Source organism: Bemisia tabaci, chromosome 8, assembly GCF_918797505.1.
Source record: "Bemisia tabaci chromosome 8, PGI_BMITA_v3".
NCBI lineage: Eukaryota > Metazoa > Arthropoda > Insecta > Hemiptera > Aleyrodidae > Bemisia > Bemisia tabaci.
The window spans coordinates 16,893,070-16,906,397 of record NC_092800.1 but is presented as its reverse complement, the minus strand read 5'-3'; the positions used below and the strand labels follow the sequence as shown (position 1 = coordinate 16,906,397).

General features: G+C 37.7%; 1 protein-coding gene across 1 annotated transcript; it reads right to left on the bottom strand.

Moving 5' to 3' along the window:
- Positions 1 to 10,920: 10,920 nt before the first annotated feature.
- On the bottom strand, positions 10,921 to 13,099 carry LOC140225194 (uncharacterized). The gene has a single exon (XM_072303088.1). The coding sequence runs from the start codon at positions 13,032 to 13,034 to the stop codon at positions 12,546 to 12,548; it is 489 nt and encodes a 162-aa protein (XP_072159189.1). The 5' UTR covers positions 13,035 to 13,099; the 3' UTR covers positions 10,921 to 12,545.
- Between the last annotated feature and the right edge of the window lie 229 nt (positions 13,100 to 13,328).

Here is a 13,328-nt window from a genome sequence, read left to right as displayed (position 1 = left end):
GCCTCATCACCAATCGGGTCGAAATCATTGAAAAACGTCCCAAAAAAAATTTCAGCTTAAAATTCGAATATTTAGAGTTCGCACTAACGCGCTTCATGTATTCGAAAAAACTCAAATTTTCGAATAAATCCGTATACTATTCCCAATTAACTAAGCCTCTAGAAACATAGTGCTTAACTGACCTAAGCAGATTTGTACTCTGAAAAGTCAATTATTACCTAATCTAGCGAAATATTACAGCAGCTGTCACGAAATCACCATCTTTCCCAGGTCAAACAGGCCTGAATTTAAGATTTGCTTACGGCACCGCACACCGCACCGAGGCCGTCGCACTATGGTCTACAGACTGGATTTAACGGAACTTAATTCGAAAATGCAGTGCACCGTTATAAAAAGTGTTGGATCTTATATTTTTTGGGTCGCTGATTTCATTTTACATCTTAATTTAACAAAATATTAACATCCTGACCGTGAAACTTAACTTCAAATGTGATTTCTGGCGCTTTTAAGACTGAAGATTTTTTCCACCCTATTTTGACATGTATAAAAATAATAACAAAAGTGTCTCTCGGTTGAGATCAGATAATTCTCATGTATTTTTAAGCGGTAAATCCGAATATGACCTCCGTTTTGGTCCATCGTCCTTAAATTTTCCGGAAAAGCCGATTTTACCCGGAAAAATGGACATTTTTGGTGTTTTTGCGACTGTTGACCTCTGTAACATGTAGGTAAAATTTTTTCCAGGTACTAAATAGTACTATTTCGATGTATTTTGATCTACTGAGTCCGAAAATGACCTTTGTTTTTTCTTATCACCTCTTACTTTTCCGGAAAAGCGACTTTTTCCCGGGAAAATGAGCAAATTTGACGTATTTTTGTCATAATTGCAATTCATGTTGATAAATTATACTGGACCCGTGGTAAAGCGATTCTGTCATGTATATTAAGCTGCTAAATCCGAATATGACATAGGTTTTGGTTTATCACCCTCCAGTTCTCCGATTATGCCGATTTTTCCGCGCCTTTTGAGCAAAACCTTTCCCGGACTCATGTGTTAAAAATACGGTTTAAAATTGATTTCCATGTTTGATATATCGATTCTCATGTATTTTGACTTGCTAAACCCGAATATGACCTTAGATTTTTCCTATCACCCCTCACTATCCCGGAAAATTCAATTCTCCTCGGAGAACGAGCTTTTTCGGTATTTTTGCGCCAATATACGCCAACTCCCTATAACGACCTAGAAGACTAGATTTTTAAAGAATCTATTAGCTTTTGATTCTGTAAAATCTACCATCAGTAAAAATACTGCCTTAAAATTCCGTCGACACCTTTGGTATTTGTCAGAGGAGCTTGTTAGCTTAGCATTTTTTGATAATACATTGCCTGTTAGTGTCAAAACGTCAATGGCGAAGTCTGTGTTTAACAATAGGTCTGCTAACAATAGGAACAAAGTAAAACGACTTAAAAGGGCAGAGATCACTTTTGAAGATCTAAAATGTATAAAAAATAAGGACTTATCATCTTTTGTGACACAAAACAGTCTAAATTTCTTTAAAATTCTAAATATCCCATATACGTTTTTAAAACAAAGTCCGACTAAATGGCCAAAGCTACATGATTTCCAGCTAGCTCTCAAAGTAGTGAAAAATCTCAAAGTTGTGAACGACAATGCCGAAAGAGCAGTTTCACTTATTCAAACTTTCAATAATACCATCACTAAAAACGAAGAGCAAAAACCATATTTGTTGAAAATTGTCATGGAACATGGAAAGGCATTTCCAACTCCTGCTAAAAAGTTCCTGTAAATCCAAGGGACCTCGTTTTATATTATCGTAATAAATGAGTATCTCAACGTCCGTGTGATTTATTTCACCCCATATCATTCATCAACTTATCGATGAGAAGGATCAGCGAGGGGGGGGGGGGGGGGTTGTGACATACTTTTTTTCAATGATATGCTATGCCATTGGTTGATTGACCCGTATTCTGGATGCTGCTAGCTCCATGCGCCATTACAGGTCTTGACGCTGCCGTTGCGCTTGAGTGCCAAAATAATAGCGAATCTTTAGGTTTATCCCCCCCCCCCTCGTTCAACCCTTATCGACCCCTTCTATTATGTGGTATAGTGATACAACGAGGTCCTTGATGACCCCACATTGTTGGCATCTACTTGAAGAACACGATGATTGTTTAAAAACCCGATTTTTCTAGAATTTCTTCTAAAACAGAAAAATATCGATACTTTCGACCGTTAGTGCGACCTCTAAATTTTCGAATTTTCGGCTAAAAATTTTTTAGGATGTTTTCTTATGATTTCGAACTGATTGGCGATGAGGCACCGTAAAATTTCAAACTTTTTTTTTAACCCATCAGATAAGCCGCACCCTAACGTTCGTATATAATTGGACATAAGCACAGAGCTAAGATTTCCCTTCCATTTCGCGTGATACCACAAACCTAACTCCGAAGTTCGAATAGTTGCACGTTTAATTTCCGTATTTGAGGATGCGATCATACCTGCAATTATCATTCATGCGGCGCGTTTGTGAAAAAGTGAGAGTGATTACAAGATTTCTTTCTCCGTACCGCAAGAGATGCGTGATTTCGTTAAATTGGCAAATATTACGCGCAATTGCATCTCAGTATCGGGCACCTCTTTCGTTGAGGCGATTGAAGAGTGAGAAATCAGGCTATCATCATGTCATAATCGCGATATTTGCGCAGATTTTCCAACCATTGTATGTGTGCCCATGATAGATGATTGACAATTTTCACATCAATGTTGCGGAAAATACTTAATTTTCACATCGATTCCACATTGCGTGTCATTCTTAAAAATCAGTGATTCGAAAGAAGCGAAAAGGTAAGATTTTCCTTCAATTTCGCGTGATACCACATACCCACTACGAGGTTCAATAATTCTATTGCTCGCTTTATTTCCGCTAGTAAAACGTTCTGTAAAGCAATTTTTTTTTTTTTTTTTTTTTTTTTTTTTTTTTTTTTTTCCAGAACGCTAACAATTTTTAACATTTCAAATTTTCTTAAATCGATGCAAATATAATATTCATAAACGTCCTGAATTCAAGTTAGGCGATCAACTAAGATTTTCCATTAATGGAGAATTTGCATGCAACTTTTTTATTGCTTCATTTGAAAGTTCTTAAAGAGCTGATTACACAGTATTTTTAATACTTTTTTCTGAAATGGGAGATAGTGTAAAAATAGATTTGAAAGTGAAAAATTCACCACCTAGTGACGTCATCTGGCGGCATTTCCCATTTAAACGCACGTATTTTAGCAGATCAGATCAGATCAGATCATTTTGTCATATCTTCTCTAATAATCGTTCAATTCATGAACCAAGGGTATCCTCGTCTTCAATTCACTCAGTAGTTTCCACTTAAAAACGAAATTCATTAAATTTCAGACACCTGCAAACTCTCTATTTCATGTAATGTAACATATCTTCTCCAGAGTTTAAATAGTTGATCCTTTGATCTCCGCCGTATGGTTAAACAGTTAGAAATTGCATGCGTTTAATCTCAATATCGCTAGAGGTACGCGAAGTTTTCCGCGAATTCGTTAAATCCAAAGTAATTACCCGCTATTCATCTCGGTATCGTGAAAAATGTGCAAAGTTTCCAGAATTTTTTTTTTTTTTTTTTTTTTTTTTTTTTTTTTTTTTTTATATAAAAAGAGGATAAAATAAAATTGACAATCACTGCAAAATCGCGGGAAGTACGCGATATTTCCAGCAGCGGTATTGTGAAATCATTGAATATTTTACTCGTTATTCACCTCAATATTGCGGCGAATACGTAAATTATCCTGTGGTTGATTAATAACGCAAAAAAAACTAGCGAGTTTTGCCTCCATATCGTGGAAAATACGCGAGCTTCCATCGATACGATTCATAAACATCAGCCATTGCAGGTAAGCGAAAAGCTATGATTATCCTTCAATTTCGCGTGATACCACATATCGACTCTGGAGCTCGAATAGTTCCTCGCTTGATTTATCCGGTTGAATTATGCGAATTTCTCTCTAAAAAATTGATCCTAAGATGTTACGCGCTTGTCATCTCGGTATCGCGGAAAATGCGTGAGTACTCCAGGAATCTTCTCTTAAGAAAGTAATTATCACCGGGATATCGCGGGTGATACCCGATTTTTCCGGCAGTTTTGTAAAACAAATAAGAAATGCGCGTTATTCACCTCATTATCATGGCATAAACCCACGCAAATTTAAATTCATAGAAGATTACACCGTTTGGAACTCTTGAATCCGCGGCATGAGAGCGATTTTTCCAGGGGCTTTGTATCAAAATAGCAGATCACAATATTTTCACGACATTTTCCCAGGAAAAACGGGCATTTGATAACAATATAGGCATAATTCTCATAGACGTCCATAGTTTTCTACGGGTGCAAAGCTAAGAATTTCATTCAGTATCGCATGATACCACGTTCGTACTCTGGACAGGCCCGCCCTGGCCCGCCACAAGGGGGTAGGGGGATACTGGGTCCCTGGTACCGGGGCCCGTGTTACCCGTGAAAAACCACTACGAATTCACATGCAGCCCTTGTTTCGTAAGAAAAAGTGAAAAATTTACCATAAAAATTTCGCAAAAGGTGAATAGATTTTCAAAATCACGCTGAGGCACTGTAGAATTCTTCTTAAATTTTCAAAGAAATATACTTCCTGGAAAATTTCTATCTATTTTCAAGATTTTCAGTACAGAGGGATATTTTTAGTAACTGCATTTCATTTTCTTCCGTCGTTAGATGCTAAGAGTCTCCAGTCTGGGCATCCTCGACTTCAATGGCTCATGGCTCAACTCCCTTGCCTTAGACAAACCCATTTCGACGGTGCAAGTCGGCAATCACATAACTCGTTTGCGGTGTCTGAAAATCTCCGCAACTATGTTATTTTTTTAAAGGAGAACAAATGGACATGATTCCTTGAAGTTTTTGCAGAATTTTCCTCGCACATAGAGAAGAAAAATCACGGCAGTTTTAAATAATTACCATTGAGTAGTTTTCCGTTTAAAAAATAAAGTATGACAGGAAGTCTGCGACGTCGCAAACCGAGTTATGTGATTGCCGACTTTCACCGTCGATTTGCTGTATACAATTCTAGCTGGAGCGCACTTCAGCTATGCATTCACCACTGCAAAAATGTCAAAGGAAATCGACAAGCCAAGCGTGCATGGAGGCTATCTCCATTTAAATCTTCCGTCACATTCTTACGGCGCAATGATACAACTATTTGAACTCTCCGGAATGCGTGAGGTATCAAGCCGCATTTGAAGGCGTTTTCAAAACAGCCAAGCTCCGTTATCGGAATAATCGTTTTGCATAGTTCATATTATTTTTTTTTCATTTCTAACCACTTGTTTGTTTATAATCCTCCTATAAAAATTACCCATTTGCTATATACAATTCTAGCTGAAGCGCCCTGCAGTGCATTCATGACTGCAAAAATGTTAACGGAAGTCGGAAAGGCCAGCGTGCATGAAGGCTATTCCAATTTTAATCTTCCACCGCATTTCTAAGGCGCAATGATACAACTATTTGAACTCTCCGGAATGCGTGAGGTATCACGCCGCATTTGAAGGCGTTTTCAAATCAGCCAAGTTCCGATACCCGGATTGTCGTTTTGCATAGTTCAAATTCTTTTGTTATATTCCGTGCCACATGTTTATTTTTAATCCTCGTAGAAAAACCACCCATTTGTAAATACAATTCCAGCTGGAGCGCACTTCAGCTATGCATTCACGACTGCAAAAATTTCAGAGAAAATCGACAAGCCCAGCGTGCATGGAGGCTATCTCCATTTAAATCTTCCGTCACATTCTTACGGCGCAATGATACAACTATTTGAACTCTCCGGAATGCGTGAGGTATCACGCCGCATTTGAAGGCGTTTTCAAAACAGCCAAGTTCTGTTATCGGAATAATCGTTTTGCATAGTTCATATTATTTTGTTTTCTATAAGAAAAGAAAGCTTTCATAAAGAAAGCTCTCAAGTTGAGGCCAAAATGGAGGGGATATCCCACCCTACCCTGAGAGTCCACATCTACATCAAGATAAACTCTCCATGCACAGATGGGGCGCAAATACATTGACAGGGCTGCCGCACTTTATTTGGGGACTGCTCCAAAACTGAAAACACGGCAACTCTGCTAATGTATTTGCTCCCTATTTTTGCATGGAGAGTTTGTTTTGACTTGATATAGAGGTGGACTCTCAGGATAGCGTGGGATATCCCCTCCATTTTGTCCTCAACTTGAGAGTTTTTTTTTTAGCTTAGGAGTTGATTTCAGAAAAAACCAGTAGCACCACCGTGTTTCTCGCGAACTTTTACATATGAATCAACAGTAAAATCACAATTCCTCACACATACAACAACTCCATTTCCAAATTGTAAGGATGGAAGCGGTGCTCGTGACACAGGTCACTGTAGAGACGTTGCAGTGAAGTATAAAACTAATCATGGCAAATTCTTTGATTCAACGTGATTTGCAAAAGTCCATTAGTGTCCGGCACCGAAAGAACGGGGATTACCCCTATCCTTTTTCCGTGTTTAAGGCGGTTCTATCCAGCTGAAAATATTGACAAATCTTACCACTTCGGCCATTTTAAACCAGTTGCACAATCTTTTCAGGTACGAATAGGTACCACTTTTATTGGTAATCAGTTCCCGGTAATTTTACCATTTTATCTCGGTAATTCGACCACGGTCGATAAAAAATCTTGGCGTTTTAACCGAGGTCCATCGGTAACTTTGCCATCTCACTATTGTTAGGTACCAATTATTGGTAATTATACCGAGGCGGAATGATAAGCTTACCAATAGAACCTTATTTTACCAACCGTATTTCAAGATATGAAATACATGAAGAATACAGAGGAGGGAAAATAAAAAAAGTCTAATAAAACTCGGCGTCAGTCAACGCAATAATGACTGAAGTTGTGAGTTTGCGAAGCGCCGATCGATCTAAGAGGCTTAAATTCGCACTCATTAGCCATATACACTGAAAAAAAAATCTCGGTGTATTTACTGAGAAAAGGGTAAAATTACCAAGAATTCAGGGTTCTATTTGATCCCAGTTTCTAACCATTTATGGAATTGGTAATTTTACCGAGAAATCTCGGTAAAATTGTTGAACTTTCTTGGTGATTTTACTGGTCCTTGGTAAAAATGTCAATATTTTTTATCGACTGTGGTAAAATTACCGGGATAAAATGACAAAGTTACCGGGAATTGATTACCAACAAAAGTGGTATCCTTACCTGAGAAAAACAGTAAAAATACCGGTTTTTAGGTAAGCTTACCACTCTGTCTTGGTAAAATTACCAATAATTGGTATAAAAAGTGAATTGGTGAAGGTACCATCGGACCTTTGTAAAAACGCCGAGAATTTTTTTTCAGTGTAGTGGTCTAATAGCTTAGTGACAATGTGCTGGTCTACCACCGCTACGGCTCGGGTTCGCATCCTCGCGGAGGCTCCGCGGATTTTACGCTCGTCTGCGTCAAAGGACCTCAAGGTAAGTGTAAATGGGTTAATTACTAGTGAAAATAATATGTCTGGTGTAATAACTAACTAATTAAAGAAAATAAAATCATTGATATTCCCCTAAACTGTTTCAGCAATAACTTACAAGAATATTATTCACGCAATGGCAGCCAGAGCGCACTGGCGGATTATGGGTATGCTTATGCCTGCCGCCCAATTCCGCAAATTCCATTGGGGCGCGGAAGGGGGAGGTGTTCAAGAAAATTTTTGGGTGACGTCAGTAGAGTTACCGAATCTTTCTGGTAAAATTACTCAGATGTTCCAGTAAAATTAACAGGAACGCGGTACAATAATCGGTTCAGCCCGGTATGATTACCATGACTCGGTAGATTTGCCGGACTGCTTCAGTAAAATTACCGAGAAAGTTCAGTAATTTTACCGAGATTTCTCGGTTAAATAACCCATTCCATAAATGGTAATGTTACCAAAAAAAACGAGGATCAAATAGAACCCTGAATTATTGGTAATTTTACCCTTTTCTTGGTAAATGCATCGAGATTTTTTGTTTTCAGTGAAGATGGCTTAACGTTTATGACTCCGTAAAGTGTGAAATTACGAGAGTGGTTGTTAGTTTTTTACATTAGTTTAAAGTGTAATTAATTAAAAAAATTCCGATTAAGATTATAAGATGAATGGATGCCTCATGAATGTAAATTCATCCTTAAAAATAACATATTGTACCTGCTTACCTGACGGGGACGGATGTTTAGAGATGATGTTCGAGCGAAAATTTTCTACCTTGCTGCTCTGGCCAGATTTTATTCACACGCTTACAGGTGAGCAAAAAATTATGAACAAAACTATAAGCGAACGGCACAATTTTGTTTAGAGGGTACCTAAAATTTTCATTTTATATCCAGGGCAGATTCCTGTTGCCACAACTCATTATGAGACCGTTGACAAAAAAAAGGGACTCAAAACTCCCCCAAAACCGTTGTTAAAATACTCAAAATTGAGTCATTCATTCTATAGATTAAATGAGTATACCGAGGATTTCGGGGACAAAATCCCGAGAAGTACGTGTCGCAGCGCACCAGATTTATGCTGGTTTGGATTTTTCAGTTCAAAAACATAACTTTGAGAAGAGGCTCCTTGAAATTCTGTTTTGTCTTTTAGAGGGTATACAATTTCAGGATTATAATTGGTAATTTTACGCCCTCTTTTGGCGCCAAAATTAAGTAAACGGCTGGAACGGTCCGTCAGATCACCTCAGTTTGTTTTCGATTAATGGTGTTAAAGTTTCGCGTTGCTCTCTCTGCATTGCTGATGGAAAAAAGAGACAGAAACCAAGGCGGTGTCACTGTCGCGGTGGATGACGTCAAAAACCTGACATTTCAAAGGGCGATATCACGGTTAATACTGAACGTAGAAAGTTGCGGTTTGAACAAATCTTATAATTTTTAGCTAATCTACAAGAATCAAGCATCAAAAACGATTCTGTGACCCACACAACTGACCCATTGACGATGTCGAAAATTTCAAATAGCTAGGGTATGTTTTGACTTCCGATTTGAATGGACCACTAGACAAGGTACGAATTTTAGCATTCAGATACATGTTTTTAAACCAAAATTTTACGTAAAACACGATACGCACAACAAAAATTACCGAAATCAACTCCTTACGAAGATATTTAATGATTCTTGATGCGTGAATTCAAACCACCCGCTCATGAAAACTCAATGCTCTGCGTGATTCACATCGCGCGCTAAACGTTATCATGACAGTCTCTGCGATATAAAAATCTGACAACCTCAATCTTGACGCTTTGGCTCAGCTATTGCAAGTTGTTTATATATGTAGTTTGAACAGCACATGGTTGGAAATGAACATCGCTTGATTGAGAGGCTTGCTGAAACTGTTGTAGTGCGCGATTTGACTCACGTAGAGCTTTGAGTTTCTTGTCAGCGGGCAGTTCAGAATCCGCGTAACCAATGTGAAATAAAAAGATTAATATCTTTGTTAGGAGTTAGTTTCAGTCATTTTCGTTGCGCAAATCGTGTTTTACGTAAGATTCGGGTTAAGAAACATGTATCAGAATGCTTAAATTCGTGCCTTGTCTAGTGGTCTATTCTACTGGAAAAGTTACGTAGAATAAACATGGCGCACCGCCTATTTTCTCCAAATTACTTTCTAACCCCATTTCCCCATTAAAAAGCCGTGTATTTTTGGAGGGAAAAGGGAGCAACAAAAATTTTGGGCAAATAGGCCGTGAGCCATAACAATTCTACGTAGCTTTTTGCGTAGAATCCAAATCTGAAGTGAAAACATACCCGTCTTATTTGTAATTTTTGACTGACGGCCCTCAAAGGCTTTAAAATTTCTGTTATTAGAAAATGTTTCATGAAGAGGAACGTAAAAAACAAGGTCAAAGAATAAATAAGTCACTCAATAGAGGCCTATAATTTTTGACTGACGGCCCTCAAAGGCTTTAAAATTTCTGTTATTAGAAAATGTTTCATGAAGAGGAACGTAAAAAACAAGGTCAAAGAATAAATAAGTCACTCAATAGAGGCCTATAAATAGAAAATTAAAGAATGAAAACATACAAAAGTGGTTACTTCGTCAAAAATTTATCTTTTCAGAAATTTAACATGAAAATGAACGTAAAATACAAGGTCAAAGAAAATATGCGGTCACTCTAGTAGAGGTACAACATAGAAATTATCAAATTTTTACAAACATACAAAAGTGATACACTTCATCAACCCCCTTCCCCATACATCATTCCAAACACTTAAAACTCCCTAGATTAAAAAATACACCATAAACACACCTCCACCCTTCCCCCCCTCTTCCAACATTCCACCAACCCCTAAAAACCACCTTAAAACCCATCCAAAACCCACATTCAAAAACACATCCCCCTCTCCACCCAACCCATCAAATTATTAAAACCAATTATTTCCAATCAAACACCATCAACCTCACACAAAAATCTCACCTTCAAATCCCCTACCATCAATCAATAATTACCTTTTCAAAACCATAAATCAACCAATTACATACCCCACTCATAAAATCTATCACTAATCCACACTCAAAAAAAATTAAATAAAATTTCACTCAAAATCCCAAATTAAATCACTTCATTACACTCTAAAATTCATTTATTATTCAAACAACCCTTAACCAAATTATCCTTTCAAATATAAATCAATTCCCAATAAAATTAATTTATAAAACATCTAACCAAACACATAACACAAAAAAACAACTAAAAAACCAGTAAAATTTAAGACACAAATAACCAAGTATCAAATTCATAATATAACAATGATTTTCAATAGTCAGATTGCCATGGATTCAATTAACATGACAATCTCAGCACATTGCAATGCTCCTGGTTCCTTTTTGCAAAATGCAATCTATTTGTTCCCTTTCAAATGTTTCAATCGCAAGAAGATGCAGATAAATCAATGCATATAATGGTTTCTCACCAGTATGTCTGCTTTTATGACCATAAAATGTAGGTATGTCAATAGAAGATACAAGGAAATTGTACCTATCAACTAACCAAATTCTTACCGGTGTGGGTGCGCATATGTGTAGTATAATTCGATCTATGAGAAAGAGATATATATATACCATTCTTTGCAACTGAGTGGTTCCTCATCGGTGCGTATGCGCATAGGTTTCATTCATTTAGAATTTTCGACAAAGGATACAGAACAATGACTACAACTGAATGGTTCCTCACCGGTATGTGTACGCATAATAATGTCTCTTCAAAGTTTCTCTTCGGAGAAATGACTGCAAATACATTGATTCTCGTCGTTATGAGTGCGCTTGTGATTCTTTAAGGCAGATTATTCAGTCAAGAATAAAGAGTATTAGTTGCAAATGAATTGTTTCTCGCCGGGATGATTGAGAATATGGCGCTTTCAATTGGATTTTTGAGCAAAGGATGCAAAACAATCCCTGCGTCTGAATGTTTTCTCACCGGTATGTGTGCACATGTGATTCTTTAAAGGAAATTTTCTAGGAACATATGCAGAGCAATGACTGCAACTCAATGGTTTCTCACCGGTAGGTATGCACGTTGCACGTATGTCTCTTGAAATCGGATTTATGAAAAAATTATACAGAATAATGATTGCAAATGAAGGTTAAGGTGATTCGATGGACGCCATATTTTGTGTCAGAACGGCATGCGATATATCGCATCAAATGGTTCCATTTTTTCAGCTACTCGTCATTTTTCTCCAATTTTGAGATCGCAATTCTGTTATCAGGAGACTAAAGCACTCACTTACCAATTTTAACAAAGAAATTCAACGTAATAAAAGCGTGTTTTTTTCAGAGAGAAAACATCGCATTTGATACTGATATCGAAACTGCACTAGAATGCGATATTTTCTCTCTAAAAAAACCACGCCTTTATTACGTTGAATTTCTTTGTTAAAATTGGTGAGTGAGTGCTTTAGTCTCCTGATAACAGAATTGCGATCTCAATTTTGGAGAAAAATGACGAATAGCTGAAAAAATGGAACCAATTGATGCGATATATCGCATGCCGTTCTGACACAAAATATGGCGTCCATCGAATCACCTTAACTCACCGGTATCTGTGCGCATATGTTCCTTCAAATGAGATTCATTAGTAAAAGATGCAGAGCAAAGTCATAAGCTGAATAGTTTCTCACCAGTATGTGTGCAAATATGACGCGATAATTTAGATTTTCCTCAACGGTGTATGTAAATGTCTCCTTGAATCAGATGTTCGAGTGAATAATGCTGAGCAATGACTGCAACTAAATGGTTTCTCACCGGTATGTGTGCGAATATTCCGCGTTAAATGAGATTTTGCAGCAAAAGATGCAGAGCAATATCTGCAAAGGAATAGTTTTTCACCGATATGTACGCGCATAGGACTCTAAAGATGACTTTTGAGTAAAAGATGAGGAGCACCGACTGCAACTGAACGGTTTCTCGCCGACATGGTTGCCCATATGTTTCTTTAAATTGGATATATCACAGAATGATGCAGAGCAATGATTGCAACTGAATGTTTTTCACCGCTATGTATGCGCATATGCCTCTTTAAAGATGACTTTTGAGTAAAAGATGAGGAGCAATGACTGCAACTGAATTTCTCACCAGTGTGTGTGCGCATATGTGCTTTTAACTTGGATTTTTCAGTAAATGATGCAGAGCAATGACTGCAACTGAATGGTTTCTCACCGGTATGTACACGCATATGAATCTTTAAAGATGCCTTTTGAGTAAAAGATGAGGAGCAATGACTGCAACTGAATGGTTTTTCACCGGTATGTACGCGCATATGACTCTTTAAAGATGCCTTTTGAGTAAAAGATGAGGAGCAATGACTGCAACTGAATTTCTCACCAGTGTGTGTGCGCATATGACTCTTTAAATGGGCTTTTTGAGAAAATGATGCAGAGCAATGACTGCAACTGAATGGTTTTTCACCGGTATGTACGCGCATATGACTCTTTAAAGATGCCTTTTGAGTAAAAGATGAGGAGCAATGACTGCAACTGAATGGTTTCTCACCAGGTATGTACGCGCATATGACTCTTTAAAGATGCCTTTTGAGTAAAAGATGAGGAGCAATGACTGCAACTGAATTTCTCACCAGTGTGTGTGCGCATATGTGCTTTTAACTTGGATTTTTCAGCAAAAGATGAAGAGCAATGATCGCAACTGAATGGTTTCTCACCGGTATGTACACGCATATGAATCTTTAAAGATGCCTTTTGAGTAAAAGATGAGGAGCAAT